Source organism: Ovis aries, chromosome 1, assembly GCF_016772045.2.
Source record: "Ovis aries strain OAR_USU_Benz2616 breed Rambouillet chromosome 1, ARS-UI_Ramb_v3.0, whole genome shotgun sequence".
Lineage (NCBI taxonomy): Eukaryota > Metazoa > Chordata > Mammalia > Artiodactyla > Bovidae > Ovis > Ovis aries.
The window spans coordinates 97366888-97392944 of NC_056054.1; the positions used below are offsets into that span (position 1 = coordinate 97366888).

The 26057-nt window shown below is 39.9% G+C and overlaps 1 protein-coding gene across 6 annotated transcripts in view; it reads right to left on the minus strand.

The window, feature by feature from the left end:
• The window catches only part of NOTCH2 (notch receptor 2), a 212622-nt gene that overhangs the window by 76516 nt on the left and 110049 nt on the right, over positions 1 to 26057 (minus strand). For all 6 annotated transcript variants that reach the window (XM_060401816.1, XM_060401813.1, XM_004002392.6 and 3 more), the window contains 3 exons: positions 22043 to 22302; positions 18321 to 18656; positions 7973 to 8095 (listed from right to left, as the gene is read on the minus strand). In XM_060401816.1, the coding sequence (XP_060257799.1) occupies positions 7973 to 8095; positions 18321 to 18656; positions 22043 to 22208 (625 nt within the window). In that variant the 5' untranslated portion in view covers positions 22209 to 22302. The remainder of the gene's footprint in view (positions 1 to 7972; positions 8096 to 18320; positions 18657 to 22042; positions 22303 to 26057) is intronic.

The following is a 26057-nucleotide window of genomic DNA, read 5'->3' on the forward strand; positions in this document are numbered from 1 at the left end:
CACATGAATGGAGTTTCTGTCCCCTGAAGCTACTGCACAGTACCCCTCTCTCTCTTTCTCCCTCCCCCTCCCCTTTGTTACCCCTACAAAATTCGAATAAGTGACCTAATCCACTTCTCCCTTTACTCCTCCCTCAACACCCACGTTTCTCTCTAACCTCTTGCAATCTGGCTTTCCTCTCGCCTTTACAGGGAAACTCCATTTTAGAAGATTTCTAAAGACCTCAAAAATTCTGACTAACTCTCTGTAATTAACATTAATATTTGAGTCTCCTGGTTGCCATTCTTTCATTATCATCATTTGTTAAAATTGGTCTTAGAAATGCCAAAATGAGTGAGACAGGTTCCTAATTCTCTAGAGGCTAAGAGTGTATCATGTGAGGTAAGCATATAAATAAGTAAGATCAGGACAACACTGCAGGTGCTATAACAGAGGCATATAGAGTTGCGCCAAAGGCATAGTCTTGAAATGCACTCCTGACTCAGTGACGCTACAACGGCAGAGCTTCTTCTGAACTCTCAGTCCTCCCTTCTCTCACCTTCCTTCTTTAGATCCTTTTCCTCACTTCTGAAGTGCAGACTTAAGATCCAAACAGGTCCAAACCCTCTGGCCTTCTCAGCCCACACACTTTCCTTACAGACTTCCCAGGCAACCAAAAGTAAGACTCAAAGTCTGAGTCTCTAACACCTACTTCTATTTTGATTGCCTAAGTCTTACTGCTGAACATTTTCACTTGGAAAACTCACCTCAAACTCATCATCATCTCTAGCCTATTTCCTTATCTCTGTCAAAGGTCTCCATATTCTCCCATCACTCACATTTAAAAATAGATGTTAGCTCTTCTCAATCTTCCCCCTAACCCAACCAAGTACTCAGATGGTCCACAAGTCCTATCCATGCTTCTTTCAAACTCATGATCACTCCTACTTATTAACTTCTCTTGTGGCTATGTGTAGACTTTCTTATTTCTTCCTAGTGAATGTGATCATTTATCAAAGAGAGGAATTGATTTATTTCTTCTTTGTGTCTCTTATAGCCCTGGGTCGGGAAGATCCCCTGGAGAAGGAAATGGCAATCCACTCCAGTACTATTGCCTGGAAAATCCCATGGACAGAGGAGCCTGATAGTCCATGGGGTCGCAAAGAGTCAGACACAACTGTGCGACTTCACTCACTCATAGCATCTAGCACAGTGTATTGGATATAACTGTTAGTTATTCAACAAATATCTGTTATTGAAGCTACCTTACAACATGAAGTAAAAACTGGATCTTTTCTGGGATCGAGCAAAAGTCAGGCAGGGAGTCATGGACATGAAGACAGAAAAGATCCCTCAGTCTCACCCCCTGCATTTTGTGTTGGGTTATAGTAACTACTCAGCCCTGTTCCCACTAACATGACTATTAATCAGCTCTGAGACCTCTGGGATGAAAGTGCCTCAGGTTAACACTCTTGGCAGTCTGCCCAACTGATAGCACACTGAAACTGGGAGGGGAAGCAGAATTCCAAAAACCAGGCTTAATTTCAAGTCCCCACAATCAAGTTGACAGCAGATAAATTGTAATGGGAGATGCATTTTTCCATTCCTCCATGCAGAATACAAATGAAAAAAATGTCTGCAATCCCTGATATACTTAGTTTCCATTCTCAACCAAAAAGCTTCATTTCTATAGTATTAAAAACACAGAAAACTAGTTTGGAGAAAAGCCTTATTCTGGAGAACAGCTTTGGAGCACTGATTTCTAAATAAAAATATAGCATGAAAAGACTCCATTCCCAGACACCATCTCTGGCAGTATGTATACCTTCTGATTCATGCCAAAACTTTTTTGCTGAAGTTGGAGCAACTGACAGCAAAGGGAATCTTAACTAACACTTCAGGCTCATCCTGCCATAAAGGAGAGCCAAGAGAAAATGTGGTCGGTTTTATTTGACTCCTGTCCACCTAACTTCCATTGTTCACTTCTGCTTAGTGTCCCAAAGCACGATTCCAAGCCCAAGCTGAAATTACATTTCTGGGTTAATAACAAGCACAGGAAAATAAATCACGTCTGCCCTAGGAGTGAACCCAAAACCAAAAGCTGCCAGAGAGGAATTCGTGAGTTGAGTTTAGAGTCAATTTTAATTCTGAAGGAAATGAACCTTTAAAGGAAAATTCGAATAACAACCTATGTAGACAAAACATTAGTCTACATTGCTTCGATTAATTTGGGGGCCTTTTATATTTTCTTAAATGGATATCTGCCAGAGCAGAACTGCTCTTGTAAGATGGCTTGGAGCCAAATGCGGTAACAGTATAGATATTGGTGCTCAGGCTTCATCAAATTCTTAGGTAAACTTCTACTTCCTAAAGAAACATCTAACTGCTGACTTACCTCTATAACCGGATTCCTATTTTAAAAAGTAAACCATTTGCCCAACTCCCAACATCGATTTCTTTCTTCCACCTGGACTTTACTTTGTCTGGAACAGTAGTAACCTTTGTAGGTACAAATTAGTACTACTCTAGACAACACGTCAGGTAAAAGCGCTCTGGACAGAGCTTGGACACAGGTCTGTCCACACCTGACATGGAAACCATCATACTTTCCCCATAGTGAAGCCAATACAAGGGCCCCTTGAGGATAGTTTCCTTCCCTCTGCCACTCAGGATCAAAGAGGATGTTTCTACATAGAACCTCCCTGAATCAAAGGAATGCTGTCAAATAGAACTATCCCTAGAGATACAGATGTCATTTAAAATTTTCTGGTAGAATTTAAACAAAGGAAAACAAGGTAAAATTAATTTAAATATTATATTTTATCTAACTCAATGTATTTGAAACATTATCATTTTAGCATCTAATCAATATTTAAAACATTATTAGTGAGATATTTAACTTTTCATACTGAGTCTTCAAAATCAAGTGTTTTACAGTTGAGGTACTTCTCAGTCTGGACCAGTCATATTTCAGATACTCAATGGCAAGATGTGGCTAGTGGCTACCATATCAAACAGCATGGACCTGAAATGTCTTACGTGATAACTGTCTACTAAATAAATGAAAAGCTCAAAAAGCTTTTTAACTGCACCATTTATTTTCCCAATACCTCAGTAAGAAATTAAGAGATAGCAGTTCTGTGAACAGTAAATAAAAGCTTCTGAAGAAAGGCAATATGACTCATTTATTCCAAATCAAACCATGAGTCAACTTGGAAAAAATTTCTGGTCATCTTGAAGTCTAGAACTTGCTACAAAAGATCAAAGCTGCCTTTGTAGGTGAACTTATGAAAATAACATGGTACCTATCAGGCTCTCCTCATTAAAAATGTGGCCAATTCCCAAATCTCCATTTACTTCAAACTGATACCTAAGTTTTTTTAACTACACAATTCCAACCTTTTTTTTCTTTTTTTTTTTCAGATAGCTGGCAACTAAATTTCCTCTCTTAGCGGGCTCCAACCCTTCCTTCTCAATTTTTTCAAAAGCCAGACAAACAGTTCATACCTCAACTCTGCAGCTGAAAATTGTAAAAGGAATTCTGAACAAAGTTGCAATAAGCCTTTGAAATATAATGAAAAAACCACCAGATTGAATATAAAACATTTACTTAATATTAACTTCCAATCTCTAAGTAACCAGGAACACACACACACACACACACACACACACACACACACACAGAGAAAGGACAAATCAGAATATATTACCTAGAATAATAAAACTATAAATTAAATGTTCAATCCATTAAAAAAGACTCAAAGCCCTTAATAAAAATATTTTTAAAGATAACTCATAGAGTCAGTCAATCTGTACTTAAAAAAAAAAAAAAAAGACCACAGATTTGAGCACAGACTTGGAGTTCAACAAGCCTAGATTCAAACCCTAATCCAACTATTATAAGCCATGAGTAAACTGTTTAACCCTTCTGAATATCTATTATCATCTGTAAAAAGAATAGCTAAAACTCTACCCTTCATACAGTTACTGCAAGATTACACAAAATAAAATATTGTAATCAGCACATTATTTAGGTGCTAATAAGCATCAGTTAACTCTCAGCCCCTAGCCACATTAATTTCTGTAATTTTGACAAAGCAGAAAATACTTATGTGAATTTATTTATAGCTCTAATACCAATATAAATAGGAACCCTACAATCCCCAATTTTTCTACTCTTCTCAGAATGATGCTGGGGCTGGGATAATGAGGAACTCAGCTATATGCTACTGACAGCAAAGATCTGTAAAGAGCTCTAGTATCTACTGTCATCAACAGTTCAATGACCCCACATTCTATTACCTCAAGCCTAGAATAATGCCAATATTAATGCAGTGAGCATTGTCACAGAGAAATGTAGGGGGTAGTAAGGCAGCCCAGGAGGTAACACTTAGCTTAGCCTAGAGATAGGGCATGGGAGGCTTCCTGAAGAAGGTAACCATTTGATCTGCTCCTGGCAGGCAAAACTGGTGAGGACTATAGGGAAAGGAGTGGAGAAGGAAATCTAGAGATAAGAAGTGGTGTGGGGCTTCACTGGCGGCTCACTGGTAAAGAATCTGTTTGCCAACGCAGGAGACACAGTTCGATCCCTGGTCCAGGAAGATCCCACATGCCCACACAGCAACTAAGCCCGTGTGCCACAACTATTGAGTCAGTGCTCCAGAGCCTGGGAGTTGCAACTATGGCACCCACACACCCTAGAGTCTGTGCTCCATAACAAGAGAAACCACTGCAATGAAAAGTCTGTGCACTGTAACTAGAGAGTAGATCCCGCTCGTTGCAACTAGAGGAAAGCCCATGCGGCAACAGAGGCCCAGCCCAGGCAAAAGCGAATAAATAAATGAATATTTTTTTGTTTTGTTTTGTTTTGTTGTTTTTTCAAATTATACTTTTATTTTTATTTTGAGGTATTTGTAGATTCACATGCAGCTTATAACAAATAATACAGAGAAATTTCATTGTGCCCTTTACCAGTTTCCTCCAGTGGTAACACCTTGCAAAGCTACTGCACAATTTCACAACCAAGATACTGACATTGATATAGTCATGATACAGAACATTTACATCCTCCAAAGGATCTCTCATATTGCCCTTGTAGAGCCACAAATGCAATTCCCTCCCCCATCACCAAACTCCTCCTTAACCCCTGGAAACCACTCCTCTGTTCTCCATTCCTATAATTCTGTCATTTCAAGAATGTTAAGTTGAATCATATGGTACACAACCTTTTGGGATTACTTTTTCATCCAGCATAATTATCTGGAGTTTATCCAGGTCGTTGCATGCATTCATACTCTGTTCTTTTTCATCACTAAGTAGTATTCCATGGTATGGATATACTGCTGGTTGTTGAATCATTTACCCAGTGAAAAACTTTGCTTTGTTTTGGCTATTACAAATAAAGCTGCCATAAACATTTATGCATAGTTGAGTATTAAAAAGGGAACAGTACGGACGAAGCCCAGCCCAGGCAAAAGCAAATAAATAAATGAGTATTAAAAAGGAAACGGTGCAAGCGAAGACATAGGATGTGGTACAAACAAAAAAACAAGGTTGTCAACTGGAAATCAAAGACTGGCATCAGTAAAAAGAGGAAGGAAACTGGTAGGAAACCAAAGACTAAGCGTACCTTATATGACAGCAGGTCAAAAGAAATAAATACTGACACACCAAATATATTTATCATCTCTGCCATCCCCTCTAGAAAAACAGTACAAAAATACATGAAACAAGAACCATCTTTTAAGGACTTTCATAGGGAAAAAAGGTACTATTAAACAACCTGGGGGAAGAAATTTTGGTGAAATGTAATTTCACTGGGAAACCTTTCCCCAAGATTGAGCTTTCCTAATTAATATCAAAGCAGGAACTCAAAGGGTATTTGTGGTATCAAAGAAAAATCAACAATGAAATCACAATTATCATTTAATCTTCATTGTCATCAGGAGCCTTGGTACCACACAGAGCAACTCTCTCCCACAGGGCAAGGGAGAGACTTAGAGTGAGGTCAAGTTCCTAACATGTATTCATCCTGCCTAATACTTCTGGGAGGATCATTAAAAAGAGAAAAATTAAATATTTCCAGTTACTATTTGTCACATAATTAACTTTACAGTAATCTTTTCTATTTATTTTTTAATTAATTTTTATTGGAGTATATTAGTTTCTGCCCTACAGCAAAGTGAATCATATATATATATATATATATATATATATATATATAAAACAAACCCCTCTCTTTTGGATTTCCCTCCCATTAGATCATCACAGAGTAATCTTTTTAAGTTGGAAAAAAATGGCCTATGGGGGGCAGGGGGGGAATCACCACAGAAATGGCAAAATCTGAAGAGAAGAGAGAATATGACAGCAAGACCAGAACGTTGGGAGTGAAGTCCTAGGATTAAGATACCAAGAAGAAATTCTAGGGGAAGTCCAACTTTAGGGAAACCCAGTGGGAAAGTATTTTTTTAAACAGACAGTTTGGGGATTAAAAGCAGAAAAGCCCTTCCAGGAAATCATGTTACTGGAGTTCTAAATCCTTTCAGTCTTTTTCTATTCATAGGCTACAGCTCTAAAGAGTACTCTAAATAATTAGCTGCTTTAGATGAGGGAAGGCAATTTGGAGATGCTGAAGAATATCAGGTAGTAACAACAGCAATACAAGATCTGGACTTCTTTGCTGGACGCAATCCTTTGCTGGTACTATAGCTTCTTCCTAATAACATTAGCTTGCTCTTGGGTTTCCATATTAAATCGAACAACTTCTCTCCAAAAGGCCCAGTTCTTAATTGCTTAATCAGTTCTTACTTGTCTCCATTTTCAGTTAGATAAATACATACAAACAGAAATTGGAACTAAATGTCTATACAGACTCAATTTCAAAAATAAGAAAAGAAGACAACATTATAAACTTCCAAATCGTTGTCAATTTAAGCAAATCTACTCTTCTAATGTCAGAGGCAGAAGAATCTATGTGCAAAAAAGGATACAAAAAAAGGAAAATACAGAAATGTAGACAGGTGTCATAAAAATAATGTCTTCAACAGGACCTGCCCAACCTTCATAATTATGTCATAACAATAAGATGAGATAGATTTCTGTGTACAGACAATAAGCTCTGAACTCTCCCCGTCTGTACAACTTATTTTCAGGGTTTTTTTTAGCTTGATAACAGAAGAGCAGAAGGAAGAGTATTCTAATAATCTTTTCATATAATTTAGAATATTCATTGATACTACACTGAAACTTGACAAGTTGTAGTTTCTTTTCCTTTTCCAGCCTTATTGGGCTATATTTAACATATAACATACATGTAAGTTTAAGCAGTATATACATGATGATTTGATAGACATATTTAATATGAAATGATTACCAAAATAAGATCAGTTAACACATCTATTATCTCACACAGTTAACCTTTTGTTTGTATATGGTAAGAATATTTATATTTTTGCATTTAACTATGTTCTTTTCCTCTCAGATATTTAATAAGCATCTACTATGTTCCAGGCAATGTGTTGCTTTGCCAGATAATAACATCAGAGTCTTTCAGGAATGCTCTTTCTCCTATTTTCTACAGTACGGTCCCCAACCTCCAAGATCTAATGTCTGAAGATGTGAGGTGGAGCTGATGTAATAATAATAGAAATAAAGTGCACAATAAACGTAATACACTTGAATCATCCCCAAACCATCCTTCTCCCACTTTTGGTTCATGGAAAAAACTTCCACCAGAGATCTTCCAGTCTCTGGTGCCAGAAAGGTTAGGAACAGCTGTCCTACAGCACTTAGCATGGTACTGAGTTCAGAACATCTGCCCAATAAATGTCGGTGAGAGTATTTCTTTAAGTGAACACAGGGGGACATATGCGGTTAGCACTATACCCAATGACGTAGCACAGACACTGTTGTAAAAGGGGCCCACTTCAATAACAACCTGCCTCTGCTTACTGACCCATGCCCCATTCTGAATGGTTTGTCACACCATACATACCTGTCCACTGAGGGGGACAGCGGCAGTTGTAGGTATTGACCCCATCCACACAAACCCCTCCATTCTGACACTTGTGGTTAGGACAGTCATCTATATTCCGCTCACAGGTGACTCCTTCAAAACCTAGTAAGAGAAGGATTAAAAGAAATGATAAATTCTCATAGAGATGATGTGATCTGTTCTTCTCCATAGGACATGGTCATCAGAACAGACTGACTTCATTATTACAGTTCCACTGACAGCAGATGGTCAACCCAAGACTCACCATATAAAAATCCCTCAATCTTCTGTCTTTTCTTGCCTCAGGCATAGACAGCTAAAACGAAACATTATGCCAATGACATGCCTTCACAGTTACCTCACAAGTATTTCAAAGTGTTTTCATGAAATAAAATCCCAGTGAAGATAAATGTCTACTCAGGACAGCTGGTTCTAAAAAAAAGGGTATTAGATTTTCCTCAGCTCCATGCTAGATTAATGAGAAGAACAAATAAAAGATCACCTAATTAAATTTAAATTCCTTTTTGTTTTCTTCTTGGGAAAATCACGGGGGAGAATAGGGAGACATAAAAAAATACTGAACTGAAAATCTGAAGATAAGGGTCAAGTTCTAACCTCACTGCTTATAAGCCATTTAATACTTGGTAATTACAAGCTCCAAAGTAGCTTCCTCATCTGTAAAATAAGTCTGGCTGCACCTGCCCAGCCTGTCTTTCGAGGTTGTTATAAGTGCCACATCGTAAGGACAACACAAATATAAAAAGCCATCTGAAGATGGGGTGTCATTATTACTAACCACACTTGCCAACTCTTATTGTTCATCCTCCTTTTCACACTTATAGCACTGCTTCCTTCCTCTTGATTTTTCCCGTTTATGAAAAATGAAACTAGCACATCAAACTTCACCGTAATTGCACATAGCATGTTCCCCTATATAATTTATGAGTGAGTAAAGTCATTTAGTCGTGTCCAACTCTTTGTGACCCATGGACTGTAGCCTCTCTGTCCATGGGATTTTCCAGGCAAGAATACTGGAGTGGGTTGCCATATCCTTCTCCAAGAGATCTTCCCGACCCAGCGATTGAACCTGGGTTTCCCGCATTGTAGGCAGATGCTTTACCATCTGAGCCACCAGGGAAGTCCTATATAATTTATACATTGGGCTTTTTTATTTCTCTTTCCTTGCTACCAAATCTCTTAACTATTAAAATGGAAGACTATCAGCTTTAAGAGAGGAAGTTTACTGAACATTCCCTTATTTGAAATACATATGACTAAATATTTCGCCTCTTCAGAATGTCCCTTAAGTTTCTCTCTTTTACTCAAAACACATATCGGGTCTTATATTGGCACTGGTATAGTCAAGTAAAAGACGGAGTTCCTGCTTTCAGGACACTGCAGTCTGGTGAGTGGGCAGACATCAATCATGCCTTGCTTTCTTCATTCCTTAGCAGAAGCTACTGTGGTGGTCTACATCTGCTCTGCTACACTGGAACACAGCTGGTTTCTCTGAATACAGTTGCAGTCATGCACATGAGTATGAACCAAGTAACCAAAAAAATTACCCAGAGACCAAAGGAAATCACTTTGTAGAAGATGGAGATAATTGGACGCTTGACTGAAGAGAATTCTATTTCTCTGGGTATTTGCTAAGAAGTCCATGCAAGCAGATGAGTCATTAAGTAAGCTTGAGAAAGACTATGAAAAAATTTATAGACTCAGATTTTTAAAAAATTAATCATATTACTCAAATATCTTCTGGGCTTCCCAGGTGGTGTTAGTGGTAAAGTACCCGGCTGCCAGTGCAGGAGACATAAGAGATGAGGGTTTGATCCCTGGGTTGGAAAGATCACCTGGAGAAGGAAATGGCAACCCATTCCAGTACTCCTGCCCGGAAAGTCCCATGGACAGAGAAGCCTCGCAGGTTACAGTCAACAGGGTCACAAAGAGTTGGACATGAATGAAGTGACTTAGCATGCACTCGTATCTGTTTAATCATATGACAGTCCTTCAAATGGACTGAGTCAGTAAATGCTGAACCGCTTAAGTCCACCCAAAATTATGATGAAGTGAGAGCAAATCTATAGATCCGCAAAGTACCGTCCCTGAACAACAACTGAAGTCCCTGTTTCTGGTCTAGTGCTCTCAAATGGAAACATTCTCTGGAAAAGTTGGATACTTTCAGAATGTGGGAGAGAAATGGGTCCTGGCCCACCACTGTTAGAAACCCATGTGGTTTGCTGGTGTCCTAGAATTGATACCAGCCATCCCAACTCGATCTCCCTAGTGACCAAGGCTAAATATGTTTGGCTAAGGTGTCAAGGAGGTGATGAAGCCTTTGTAGCCAAACTATTTGAATTTATATTAGCCAGTGTTACAATGAAAAGAATTCACCAACCACAGACAAATTAAGAAAGCAGAAACATTTCAACATAACCATAACATATAAGAAATAAAATGTTTTCTTTTCATCACTATTTTTGAGATAGTTCTTACCTGTCACTATGTAGTTATTTAGGCAGAAAGGCAAATAGGTGAAAGAGTTAATTCACGGTTGAAGTATGGCCTCTGGGTTAAACTGCCTAGATTTAATTCTCACACTTTCCATGCAGTAGCTGAGTGAACATGGGCAAGATATTATATATGCTTAATAGTTAAACTTTCTTTCCTCTCTGGACTAATTAACAGGACCTACCTGAAAGGTTGTTTTAACGATTAAATGAGTTAGACAGAAAAAAAAAAACAATTTAATAAATTGTGCCAGAACAACTGAATATCTAGATGCAAAAGAATAAATAAAGTTGGATTCCTTCCTCATCCCATAAACAAAAATGAACTAAAAAATGTATGAGTTAAAATGATAAGATTCTTAGGATAAAACATAGGAGGAAATGAGACTTGGGCTAGATAGAAATATCTTATACATGACCAAAGGCACAAGTCACAAAAGAAAAAACTGACAGTTTGGAATTAATCAAAATTGAAACCACCTGGGTTTCAAAGAATGCCAATCAAGAAAGTAAAGACAGTCCACAGAAAGGGAGAAAATATTTACAAATCATATATCTAGGAGATACAAAGAATTCTTACAACAAAATTAAAATACAATATCCATAATATAATAATACAAATAATCCAGTTATAAAATGGGTAAAGGAGCTAAATAGACATTTCTCCAAGGAAGATATACAAAAGGCCAATAAGCACATGAAAAGATGCTCAGCATCAGCAATCAGGAAAATGCAAATCATGACCACAATAAGCTATCACTTCACACCCACTAGAATGGCTATAATTTTAAAGACAGATAGTAACAAGTGCTGGTGAGGTAATAGAGAAATTGGGAATCCTTATACACTGCTCGGAGAAGGCAATGGCACCCCACTCCAGTATTCTTGCCTGGAAAATCCCATGGATGGAGGAGCCTAGTAGGCTGCAGTCCATGGGGTCGCTAAGAATCGGACACGACTAAGCGACTTCACTTTCATTTTTCACTTTCATGCATTGGAGAAGGAAATGGCAACTCCAGTGTTCTTGCCTGGAGAATCCCAGGGATGGGGAAGCCTGGTGGGCTGCCATCTATGGAGTCGCACAGAGTTGGACACGACTGAAGTGACTTAGCATGGCATAGCATATACACTACTGGTTGGAATGTATTAATAAAATAGTGCAGCCACTATGGGATATAGTCTGGCAGTCCTGAAAAGATTAAATAGGGTTACCATACCACCCAGCAATTCCTCTCATAAGTAAAACCAAAAAGAAATGGAAATGTATGCCCATTCAAAAACTTGTACAAGAATGTTCACAGCAACATTATTCTTAATTGTCAAAAAAAAAGCAGAAGCAGCCCAAATGTCTATTTCATGATGAATGGATAAATACAAAGTGGTAAATCCATATAATGGAATATAATGCATAAACAAGAAGCATACTATGTGTTCCCATTTATATGAAATGTCCAGAATAGACAGCTCTATAGAGAGAGTAGATGAGTAATTGCTTAGTGCTGAGAGGGAGTTGGTGCGGGGTGGGGTGGTGGGGGACAGGTTAGGGAGTGACTGCTAACAGGAACAAAGTTTCTTCCAAAGTCATATAAAAATGAGCTAAAATTTATGTGGTAATGGTTACACATATCTGTAAATATACTCAAAACCACTGAATAGTGTGCTTTAAAATAAAATTCAATGGTATGAAAATTATATCTCAATAAAACTGTTATATTAGAAGGAAAGGCACTTAAAACAATGCCTGATGCACTGTGTTTTATACATATTAGCTAATACTATTATATATCAATGGGATCAAAGCATCTCTTAGAGATTATCTACTCTAATCCTTTTATGTTACAGATGAAGAAGGGCCACATAGCTGACTTACTATACATGGCTAGGAGGCAGGAGTCAGTCCTAAACCAGAAACTTTACCTAGATTTGGTCAGTATGGTCTCTGGGACCCCAGAGTTCTCTTCCAAAAATCTGCAAAACTGACCTTGGGTCAAAAGTTCCCATATCTGAAAAAACTCTAGCCAAATCAGTTCTCCTTGAAAATTAATACAGGATTTATGCTTTAAAAATAGAGATACGGGGCTCTTTTTGGAAATAACTAGCAAATTCTTATAAAAAGTCCACCCAACATAGGGGTAAGGGGGTGCAGAGGATGGATGTGGCTTAAATGAGTAAGTTACAGTGCAATCACTAAGGGAAAGGGAAGCAGACAAGTCTCCAGACCTGTGGGTGGGATGGGTGTAGCCGACTTATGGAAAGGCTCACATGACTGTACTAAAAGGAGTTTGCTGCTCGAAGCCAACTCACATCCTTAAAAGGCCAAAAAGAAAGAAATTAAACTCAGAAGGAACATTTTTAAGACTGTGCTGTTATAAAACCATGGGCCACGTAACTGATAAACAATGACAGGGAGGGTGGGGAGCAGAAAAGTGTCTTTTGAACTTGTCATCCCACACAGATAGCAGCATCTCTCAAGAGTGCTTCCATATCTTTTCATTTTTAGTCCCTAGGAGGTGTGACGGTGGAAAGACTTGGTGCAGAGGCTCAAAGAGGAGAGCCTCAAAGCTGAGATGACACAACTGGGATTCTTCCAGGCCAGGCTGAAGGTCCTTAGGAAGAGCTTCCGTGCACAGGGATAAGAGAGTGAAGAAAACCCAGTGATACCTGGAACTGGACAAAGGCGCCAAAGGTAAACAGCTACAGGCTACCTTCTCTCCCTGCCCTCTGCAAAGAAGCCTGTTAAAAGAGCAAATTGGTTCCAATTCCATCCCACTAGTTTCCTTGGCACACTTCATCCATCCTCTGAATGGGCCCCAGTGAGCTCACTGACCCCATGGGTGGCCCATGAATTTTAGCCCCATCACCCACCCAGGCTGCTGTTCCTAGCCACCTCCCTCTGTATCTCCCAAATGAGCTCTACTTTCCTTTCTAACTTTACCTCCTAAGAAGTCAGAGAAATGAGTAAAGGGATTCAAAAGAAATAACTTCTAAACTTTTTTTTTTTAATTACAGAATATAGGAATGCTCTTCTCTATCACATTCAATTCATTCATTTGTCAAATATTCACTGAGTCTCAATTTGTGCCAGGCACGAGGTTGGATACTGGGGGCGGGTAGTTAAGATGAGAATGTCTACTAGAAAGGATGAACAGGCAGTTTAATAAGTGTTGTGCTAGAGGTACATAGGTTGTGAAAGATCTTAAGAGAATCTCTAATCCCCCCAGGGGTGGGGAATACAGAAGGCATTTCAGTGAAATAGATGCCTTTGGCACATCACAAGGAATAAATTCTATACAAAAAGGCAGGGTGGGGGGGGGAGGTAGGTGATAGAAGGCTTAGGAGATAGCAGGGGCAAAACTGTCAGGCATGGGAGGATATGAAAAACTTCAAGGAACATCAAGAAAAACCAGACTCAGGGCCCAAACTAAAGGGGCTAAAAGAATGTGCCCTGCAAAACGGTATAATTTCTGCATCTGCTCCAGAGAAATCTGCCAGAATATGATTAGTATAATACCCCAGAGAACGTCACATGCCTTGTGCATATGAGAATGCAAGAGGGAATTATTTCTAAGAGTTTTTAAGCTCAGCAATTGCGGAGCAGACACAAAAGCCACAGAATGTGGCTAAGCTTTATTTTAATGATATAGGGATATTACATATAATCAAGCCTGTAAAGTATAGGGGTGATTTACAAAAGATAAACCTTCTTTGTTTGGAGAGAACAGATTGGGCAGCTTTTTATGAAGTTTAAAAATCATAAAGGAATAAGGAGGTATAGGAGAGAAAGAAAAAGGGAAAGCCCATCAGGGATTGTCCAGTCCAACTGTGAACTCGCAGGCAAAGCCAAGAGATGCAAACAGCACACTGCTACTTCTTAATATATCCACAGGCATACAACCAGCTTAACTCATAAACCCCAAAATATTGGGAGTCAGTGATTCAAGTATGTATCTTCTATTTTGTTCTTTAGCTAAAATTATTCTAGCTGAGTACTCCTCCTTACAGTTTAAAAGCTTTACCTAATGGAAGGATCTGGGTTATTAACAGTTGCTGAACCAAGGAAAAGATGAAATACAGTTCCTTGGTTTCATTCTATCAGCTCCCTCTTGAATATATTCCTTTTTCCTTCCCTCTATTGAGAAACATTTCTTTCTTTATTACTCAGGATGAGTCATATTTAAAGTTTTAATTCCCCCATCAATCTTAAAATAATACTAAAATCATCTCAGTAACTATAGTGCCCTTTGCAGGAAAAGAACTATATCATAACCATTCAAATATAATCACTAACTTATGTGGGGCTCACTGAGTTTTAGAGTTGAAAAGAATTCCAATTCTTTTTACTCAGTACTAGTGTAAACCAGTACAGAAGGAGAAGCTAGACTAAGTCTAGCAGTTACCAGGAAGAAAATAAGACCAAAGTTATGCTCTCAGTACTACCGTACTATACTAAACTCGGCCTGTAAAGTCAGAAGGCGTGTGTCTATTATATACCTGCCACGGTTTCCAGGTGCTTGGGATACATCACCAAACGAAAACAGAGATCCTAGCTTTTACTCTGGAGAGGAGAAGAGGCAGAAGAATTTGGAAAGACAGACAATAAACAATAGACATAATGAGGTAAATTATATAGTGAAAATTACACAGTAAGATGGCAAGCGTTACCAAAAAAGAAAAGAAAAGGTACACCAAGGCCAGAGATGAAGGCGGAAGGGAAAGGTTACAATCTGAAATAGGGTGATTAGGGCAGGCCTCAGTTAAAATTGCCAAGATTTGAAATGTGGTGGGAAGCAGCCATCTGAGAATTGCAGAATCTGGACAAAAGTGACTTTACCTGTCACTGGCTTGGTTTCCCCATCTTTAGAATGGAAATAACGATTCTCTTCGAATAAGGGTGCTGTTTACATTGAGATAGTGATTGCTATTTTAAGTAACATTTTAGTCTCTTGACTAGTGTTGGGGGCAATGCAGGAAGGACAGGAGAGTAGTATTTCATTATAAAAAGGACTCTGTAAAAGAAAATAATCTCCAGACATTATTTCCCTATGTGGAAATAAAGTTAATACTTTGCAAACTCCACCTAGGACATAAAAACAATGAGCATAAAATCTTACACATTGTATATATATTTATTTATTTATTCACAGTGTTATTGCATCATCTATTGTTTTAAATTTTTTTAATTTCCTTCTATATATTGTCCAAGCTGACATCATCTGTTTCAGATCATGAGACCCTGAAAGGCAGCAACTAGCCTACTTGACTATTTTTAGATATCTGCATAATGCCATATGCAGCCTGTAGGCATGTGCTCAGTCCCTCAGCCATATCCGACTCTTTGCAACCTCATAGACTGTAGCTCACTAGGCTCCCCTGTCCATGGAATTTTCCAGGCAAGAAATGCTGGAGCAGGTTGCCATTTCCTACTCCAGGGGATCAAACCCGCATCTCTTGTGTCTTCTTTCTGTACTACTGTGCTACCTGGGAAGCCCATACACAGGCTGGTATATAACAAATACTATCGATTATAATTAGAAGTATCTCCTTTTTATTTTAACATGAACCTACTTTTTTTAACCCATACATCCCTAAACATTTAACAAAAAGTCTTAAGACATTTCAAAGCCACCTTCAGGAGCAGACAAGCAGTTAACATTTGGAAACAACCTGCCTAGATTTCAGGACTCGGCCTAACCACATGTCATCTGTACAACTTTGGGTACATTGCTTCACATCTCAAAACTTGAGTTGTTTCACCTGGGAAAACTTGAACAATAATACCTATCCCCAAGGATTTTGTGTACTAGAGCTAATGGCTGCAGAAGTACCTGGCACAGTGCCTGACTTATAAAAGGCATTAAATAAATGTTAGTTTGCTCTTTGCCAAATCTTCTGCCCCCAGCCTTGCACCCCCATCCCAATCCCAAACACACACACATACACACACTTCATCAGTATATTAAAAAAAAAAAAAAGTCTTGCTTTAAACTGTAAGTGGAGTATAAGAGACAGCCAAGACGTCCTTACTCCATCCCACCAGCCCTGGCAGCCTCTAGCTGTGGAATCCCTGGTTATTTCCTTTCTCAAGGAGGAGATACTATTCTGGTTTGACAGATCCTTTCCTGGACACACTCTCAGAATTCCCTAAGGTTCTTATCGTGGCTAATGGATAACAATGCAGAGGCTATGGGAGTGAATAATCACTCTCTCCCAGCTAAAAACTTCCTTTATTGACTTCTCTAACTTCCCGTTAGTACTTTGCTGCCAAATCAACCTCCTGTCCTAGGCAACTATTAAAACTAATTTTCTTGAAACTAAAAGACACGTTTAGTGGTCAGCAATAAATTGCACTAACCTCAATTACTAGCCACTTAGGCTATTAGAATACCAGACTATTAGAATATTCACAAAATTAAATTGTTTACATTTCTGTTTCCTTCTTTTAACCCTTAAAATGCAAACAAAAGCAGGAGTGAAGAAAGATACCTTTTAGTTATTCCTTCTACAAGATAATGTTGATGACAGTAATATTAGGTAAATAAATATTTCGTGTCTAAAATGACAGCAGTATCTACTCTTCACTGAAAGAGAAACTGAAAGCAAGGCAATTAAACAGCTTGTTTTTGTGGCTTATGGTTAAGTGGTATCTTTTTCTATTAGGTGGCAGTGTCTTGTATTGTGTATTCCAAGTACACAGGATGGTGCCTAGAACATAGCTGGCAGCCAAAAAATTTTAACTGAATGAAATGAATAAATTACCATTTGCTTTTATCCTGAAGACCAACACATGACCTTTAATCCCCACAAGAGAAAACACACGATCCCATTACATGTGACCCATATCCACAACACCAGAATCTAAGATTCCTACTCCAAGAGAGTGGCTAGAACAGCTTTTTGAGGCAATTCTGCTTACTCAGCACGTTATTCCCCCCTACAGTTTTTCATTCTTTTGTTTTTGCACTAAGGATATTTGTATAAAAACAGAATCTTTGTTGCTTAGTAATTCATCTGCTCCAGCCACTTGTGCTCTGTTCTCAATCAAAATTCTCAGTTTTCGGCCTCCTCATCAGTTTTATAAGGAGTTTAGTGAACTGGCCAGCCTTGCTCCTTTTTCCATCCTATGGAACAACGGGCCCCAAGTTCCCACATATTACTCCTCTTTTGCTTCTATCTTGGGTTATGTGTCATTGTGCCATACATAATCTATTAGCACTCATCAAAAAGTGCTCACTTGTTAACAGAGCACTACCACCACGCCAGTTGCAAAAGTCTTCAGCTTCAAGTCTGGGTAGGGTTACCCCAAAGTTAGAGAGGGTTCTGAAGACCAGAATTTCAAGGAAAACTATAAAAGAGTAGGGGGGTGCAATCAGGTAACTAGTAAAATAATCCATTATTCCATCAGAGGTAAAAGCATATAAGAAAGTTGATCATTTATTATTACTATCAATTCAGTTTGAAGCATTTTATTAATCACACATATAAATTTTTCAATGTCTAATTCTCCTTATGTTCCTTTCCATTCTATAGACTTATCAATCCTTTCCCAGAGCTCTGTTTCTCTTATTTCTCACTGTTCCTCCAAAAAGGACAATAAACAATTTCCAAGTCACTCATCATCATAAACTCTGACATGTTAAATTACCCCCTGCTCAGTTTATGGACCACACTGGGCCCATAAAACTCCTCTCTCACCAGCAAACCACCCCACACAACATTCTCACTTCCCCTTTTCCCCGCGGGGAAGGACACTTCCTCAAGGAACACTGAACCACACCCCATCCCCTTCCTTCCCGCTGGAGGTGCATCCCCCAAGCCAGGACACTAGGGGGACTCCTTACCTGGAAGGCAGCTGCACTCAAAGGTAAAGTCACCAGCCTGCCGGCAGGTCCCTCCGTTGACACAGGGGGAGGGTGCACAGGGCACGTAGGGGCTGTCGCAGTGCTGGCCTGTGAAGCCCTGGGGGCACTGGCACTGATAGGAGCCTGGGAGGTTGAGGCAGGTGCCGCCGTGCTGGCACTGTCCTGGAATGTCACACTCATTGACATCAGCCTCACATTTCTGCCCTGTGAAGCCTGCGAGGCATGTGCAGGAGAACTGGTTGGCCACAGTGGTACAGGTACTTCCATTTGCACAGGGGTGGGACAGGCAGGCATCAGTCCACTGGCACAGTTTACCTACAGGAAAGGTAACAAAAGTAAGCACTGCCCACAGAAATGGGTGTCAGCCCCATCCCACCCCATATCTCCCACCCAACAGGTGACGTAAGGAGGCCATTGCGTGGAGAATCCCTAAGCTCTCTGAACTGTACAGGAGCCCATATCAGAGCCTCCCCAGGTTCATCGGACAGGAGCACTCTCCAGGGCCCTTAGCTGAGACACAAAGACTCAGTGGGGCACAGGAGTGACTGTAGGTGAATCACAGGACGCTACAAGAACCCCTGCAGCACAGAAGGGTGTGGATCCACCTAGTGTCTCACACCTCTTTCTGCCTAAGATACTTCCTCTGTTTGGAAGGCCGTCTTCCTTGCTGTTCACCCAGTGGGCTCCACTGTCTTGACAACTCTACTCATAAGTCACCACTGCCATAAAGTCATCCTTAATGCTCCACTCAGGTACCCAAACCCCGACCCACTCCCTTTCCCTCACATACACACCCCTACACATGCAAACACATACCCCAAGTTTGCTGTTTTCTTTTATTGTCACCTATCACACAAGCAGGGCTCCGATCCCTAGAGTAGGCTCTCAAATCATGTCTTTTGAATGAAAATAAAGTGTACCAATATTTTCCACAATACACTGGGACTAAACAGACCTCTTAGATGATAAAAACAAGTCAATATGACTTCTGCTTCCCTTAAACACAACACACACACACACGTATTCCGGGAAACATTTTGTTAATTGTGGTCTTGACAAAAATAGTGCTGGATGTGTTTGAAGAAAATGAAGAATCTCCGGCTTCTTAAGCATGAAAAAAAAACTAAAAGCTGTCATAAGAATAAAGATCTAGAAAGGCAATTCTTGTGGACTCTCTCAGGTAGGAAAGCACTAGAAAGAATCAGGAAGACAGTATTCGATCTCAAGGAATCAAAACAGATTATCTGAGGTAGAGAGAGAGAGGGAAAAAAATACTCCTATGCTACTAGTAAATTCGGTATTCTCGTGGCTTTCTATTTTCATGAGTTCGAGTTTTTTCAAAACTGAAGATCTGAGAATCCCCTGAATGTGTTAATACTCCAATTGGTCGTCTAGGTAAACATCCAAATCTTTGACCCCACCTCCCCATAGAAAAGCAAGGAAGAGTCATGACAGACTCTCTGAAAGGGAGAGACGTGGCACACGAGTGCACAGAAGAACTCTCTGTCTACAGGAGTATCAAATCACAGGGAAAAGGTGAAAAAAAAATCCAGGTGCAGCACGTGTACTTCAGGGAAGACAGCGTGAAGGGACCTTCATTTTCCATTTTCCTTCCTTCTACTCAGAGTACTTACCTACAGTGGAGAACAGATAAAAATGGTTACTTCTGCCAGCAGTGTATTTCAGAGGATTTGCCTACAACTGAAACCAGAAGGTTGCTGACCTTGGTTTCCCATATATGTTTTGTACAAGCACTCACCTTCTGCCTCTGTTTTTTTCATCTATGAGTGACATGAGCTCATAAGGTCTGATGAGGTAGGGTAGTGAGCTATCCCAAAACTAAAAGGGCAAGCTTGACCTGTGGTGGTTCCTAAAGTGGTGGATGAAAGTGGCAGATGTATAAAGATGATTAGCACCCTGAGGACCACCAAGAAGAGATCTTTTTAATAGCAAGGAATCCACTTTAATTTGAGGGTTATTTCAGAGTAACGTTTTAATTATGAAGAAGGTATCACTGCCGTTTCCACTAGTCAGGATTAAAATCTTTTAAGTGGATATGCCCTCCCTTGCCTTGTGGAGCAAAACAACTTGAAACTGACAATCAGGAAAAATTATTCTCTCAACCACCAAATCTCTTCAGTGACTCACAGTATCAATGCTGTCACCGTCATGATGGAGATATAACTGTAACACCTTTTAATGAAAAACCAATAGAACAAGCATTCCAAACTGAATGAATCAGTCTAGTTTTCTGAGTGTGTTTTTCATTTTCTAATTAGATTTACAGAATTGTTGATATACTGGAGGACAAAACAGAGAATAGTTCTCCTTTTCACAACTAAGTTAATAAACACTTATGGTTCATTTTGAATAAAGCTCAGACCCACCTGTGAAGAACTCATAATACAGTCAGATGAGAAACACATAAAAATTAATTACAACAAACTATGACACATAAAATAATAGAACACAGAGACTAACTGTGTAAAGGAATCATGAGAGGGTCACTGAGAGGTTACAATAACATTAGGCAATCTCCAAATGTAGAAAAGGGCATTCCAGCAAAGGGGTATGCAACAGCATGGAGGCAACAGGAAGTATGACATTTTCAGGAAATGATGAGAACGCTGGCGTCACTAAGGCGAGATGCTTGTGGGGAGGTGAGGCTATAAAAAGACGCAAGGCCTAGACTGTGAAGGGCTGTGAAAGCCAAGTAAAAGAGTCTGCAGTTTACTTTGCAGATGATGAAAAGTCACTAGGCATGGTGAGCAGGTAAGTTTGTGAGAAGATTTGCATGTACAATTAAAGATGTGGCAATGTGACAGGTAAACAAGATGGGGAGAAAGTAGAGGTGAGGAAACCAATTAGGAAACAACTGCAGGAGTCCAGGTGAGAAAGGACATGAATGTCAACTACACAGCAGAAGAGGAAATGGAGGGGAGTAGACAGGTGAGAAGTAACTCAGATTAAGATGCATGCCTGAGTCCACGTGGGATACAGATAAATGAGAGGGAGTTTCTAGCTTGGGGTATTTGGAGGGTACACTGGTGTCACTATCTATATCGACATGTTGAGTTTCAGGTACCTGCTGAATTTCCAAGGATAATATGCAATAGATAGTTAGAAATATGAGCCTGAATGTCAGTACCAGTGTGAAGCAAAAAGGATGATCGTGAGAGTCATCAGCAGGGGATGAAGATGATGACAGCTGAAGAAACTGGAGAGAGCAAGATTCCCTGGGGAAAGCTGTCATATGGCTCAAAAGAGGGCTCAAAACAGAGTTCCAAAGAACAAAAATTAAATGCATGAGGACAAGGACAAGACAACGGAGAAGCAAAAGAAACAACCAGTTTAGAAACCAGAAAAGCCAGTGCCCTGAGCATCTGGGGAGAGGAGTCTTCAGGAAAGAAGTTCCCAGCAACACTAACAGCTTTTCTCCCAGTGACAGGGCAGTAACTGTGATCCCCAGTCCTGACATATGCACTTCGTCAGCCACTGTGGGGTATTTGACCCTTTTGCTTTCTCTTTCTCCCCTTTCAAAAGGAAGTTAGGGATAGTTGACTGGAACATTCCAGTTCCTTTCCATAATGATAAACATGTACTATAGGGGGGGACCCTAAAGAACCAGATGATAGTAAAAGACACTAAGTGGAAGTACCTGCTGAGAACAGGAAAGTGTGGGCCTGAGTCCCACTGGTTACCTGTAAAACCGACTTGGCAGGTGCACTCATAGGTGTCCCGGCTAAGCACGTGGCACGTGCCTCCATTCAGGCAGGGCTGAGACACAAAGCAGGGGTGCGTAGTCGAGTGCTGGCAGTCCTCGCCCGTGAAGCCCAGGGCACATCGGCACGTGGCTTTCCCCAACATAGCCTGGGCCACACATGTCCCACCATTCTGGCAACGGTTCTTCTCACAGGGGTCTCGATGCTGACAATATTCTCCCAAGAAGCCCTCTGGACATCTATATGGAAAAGAGAGGAGTCCGTGAAAACATTTGACTTCTTATAAGTCCACAAACTTACAAGATAATGCAGTTCATTCAAGAAAATACTAGACTGTGAATTGAGAAACCTGAGGGCACAATCTATAAGACTGTCTCACTTTAGGCAAAGTGTTTAGTACTTAACCACATACTCTTGTGTCTTTTTGACCATGATCCTTATTCAGAGGCAAAATACAACCAGAGCCTTTTTCATGTAGGCGTAGGCTGGTAGGCGGTAACAGCACTGGTTTGTGCAGCATCGTGGAGACTTGTCTTCAAATTCAGTAACTTTCTCCTTTTGACTAAGTCAGTTGATAGAGTTAAGACACACGTGATAATGCATGGACTGACCCCCTTACCCTCTCAAAGTTAAAATCTGTAAAATATCGGGTGGCTTCAACTAAGCACTGAGGAATAATAAGTTTTTCTTATTTTCACTGAGACATCAGTTGGCCCATATCTAGATTTCCAGATCTTGTTCAAGGGGTCAAGACTGTGACAAAGGAAAAGGAGGTACAGGAATGGGGAAGAATTCAAGAGGCTTTTCAGAAACTTAAATCTGCAAAGATATTAGTAGCAAGCAGCTTTCCTAACCAAAAGAGCAAAGCATAACATTAAAATAACATTAAAAATATGTAAGGTAGCACACAAACACCAAAGTGAAGAAGGGAACACAATTTAAGAACAACAGTCTACAACATTTCTCACATATTGAGAAATCTTTTTACATGCCACCGCTGATTCATAAGATGCACAACCATCCCAAAATGTGTGTAGTATTTATGAGTTTTCTCCAAACACCATAAAAAAGGCATAGAAAGTCGCTATTTTCATAACGAAGAGGTCTCCAAACACCATAAAAAAGGCATAGAAAGTCGCTATTTTCATAATGAAGAGGTTGTTTAAACAGGATCTCTAAGAAGCGTTTAAAAGGAACAAAAAGTCTTTGATTCTAACTATAAATTTTGCCACTTGGCTGTCGCCCCAGATACTTGGTTCAACCTATTTCTCCATTTGACTTTTCGGAGGATAGAAAACTAACTACAAGGCTGTTCCACCATTACCTTGAAGATAATACATTTAAACCAAACTAAATTCTCCCCCTCAAAACCAGCTCCTTTTGCATCCTCCGAAGCTCAGTCACTGTCTTGACTCTCCCAACCACTCAGACTTTGAGCCCTGGGGTTCTGTTTCATTCCTTCTTGTCTTTGCCAACCTGTCCACAATGTTTAGTAGCCATTGGTTGACCACATAAGGTCTTTAGAGGTCATAGTTTTGAAGAAAGAAGGAGGACCAGATATCTGGGGACTAAGACAGAATGGAAGAGGAAACAGCACTAGTAAGTAGCTTCAGTGGCAGTGATGGAGCTAGTCCCAGCCTCCTCAATCTTTTCTCAGAGCTCTGTATAGTAAGCACAGCAGAACCAGGAGCAGCTAGAGCTCTGAGCATCCTTGTGAACAGGTAAAGCTAGAGAATGAGAGGCAGTGAGGAAAGGGCACAGCACTGAAGCCAAACACTGGCTGAAGTTTCCAATGAGGAGTATCCACCTCCTATCATCAGAAGGTCTATCTGGAGTCCTGGTGGTATGACCTTGAATAAATAATTTCACTATCAGCTCTTTCACATTTTAAATAGTTAATAAAGCTACCTCCATCATGAGTTTCTTGTAAGAACTGAACAAAGTATGTGAAAAACTTTATAAATATTTTTTTAAGTTTTGCAAATGAAAAACATTTTTCTCTCTTTGCACTTATTGAGGAAAATATAATGCTTTATTCAAATCACAGCTTGATTTTATAATAGAATAGGTTATTTTCTAATTATTTTTTTTAGTAAAGCAGCAAAAATTGCCAGTGTAATATAGCTAAAATTAACCATATTATTAAAAGCATTTGCAACTTATTTGAGAAATCTGTTATGGATGATGTTAAAACTGCAACACAATTCTCATTCACGGTAATAGTCCTCTGGGCATTAAGCTTGGCTGACAACTTCTGATTCTCCCATATGGGAATTATTTACCTTATAAATAATGACAAACTTTTAAGCCTGGGTGGGCTTTGCTACCATCATCACCACCTCCCCAACACTATCATGTGGCATCTGCTCAGAGAACACAAATCCCCTTAAATATCAGCTTCATAAACATAACGAAAGTATAAGGTTCCCAGGAAACAAAAATGAAGCAATATGGAAGATTCTAAAGTAAAGTGAAGTCGCTCAGTCATGTCCGACTCTTTGCGACCCCGTGGACTGCAGCTTGCCAGGCTCCTCCGTCCATGGGATTTTCCAGGCAAGAATACTGGAGTGGGGTGCCACTTCCTCCTCCAGGGGATCTTCCTGACCTAGGGATCGAACCTGGGTCTCCCACACTACAGGTAGTCTTTTTACCATCTGAGCCACCAGACAAGATTCTGGACCCAAACAAAAGTATGCCCAAATTATCTGTTACTAAGGTTTAATCTACATTGTTGCTTCCTACCAGTAAAGGAAAAATTTTTCAACTAAGATATGTTTAAGAAACCAGTAAAAATAGAGGTGACAACTACAGCTTGTGAGTCTGCTTTGGTCCATTGCTTGTTCTTTTTTATGGCCTGAGAGCTATAAATGATTTTTACATTTTTTAATAGTTGGGGGGAAAATCAAAAGAAAATAATATTTTATGACATTTGAAAGTGAAAGTGAAGTCGCTCAGTCGTGTCCGACTCTTTGCGACCCCGTGGACTGTAGCCCACCCGGCTCCTCCGCCCATGGGATTCTCCAGGCAAGAGTACTGGAGTGGGTTGCCATTTCCTTCTCCAGGGGATCTTCCCAACCCAGGGATTGAACTCAGGTCTCCCACATTGCAGGCAGACGCTTTAACCTCTGAGCCACCAGGGAAGCCCAATGAAAAGTATGCGAAATTCAGATTTCAGTGTCCATACATGGACTCTTGTTGGAACACAATCATACTCATTCATACAGGGACTGTCTATGGCTACTTTTGCATTATAATAACAGGGTGGAGTAGTTGTGATGAAACCATATGGCTCCAAAAAGTACTTATATCTGATGCTTAACAGAAAAAGTTTGCCAACTCCTGAATAACAGAATATATGAAGGCTAATTCTATATACTGGAGAAGGAAATGGCAACCCACTCCAGTATTCTTGCCTGGAGAATCCCATGGACAGAGGAGCCTGGTGGGCTGCTGTCCATGGGGTCACACAGAGTTGAATATGACTGAAGTGACTTGGCATGTATGTATGCACTGGAGAAGGAAATGGCAACCCACTCCAGTATTCTTGCCTGGAGAATCCCATGGACAGAGGAGCCTGGTGGGCTGCGGTCTATGGGGTCGCACAGAGTCGGACACAACTGAAGCAACTTAGCAACAGCAGAATTCTATATATAGCATCCAAAATGCTTATTAATAATGATGTTGATGATGAAGAAGAACATATTTTCATATCATTTTCCACAAAGAATATTACACTCGTTCATTCATGCAACAGTTACTAAGTAAGTGCCTATTAAATATCAGGCATTGTTCTAGAGCTAGGAAAAATCTTGAACTCACAGAGTTTAAATTCTAGTAGGAGAAGACAAAAAGCAAAATTAATAAATGAAATCTATAATTTGCTACGTGGAGTTAAGTGCTATGAAAAACAATAAAACAAGAAAGAGGCATAGGAAGGGAATGAATTGGGGATAACGGAGGTAGATAAATGAGGTGTTTCAGTTAGAAATAGGAA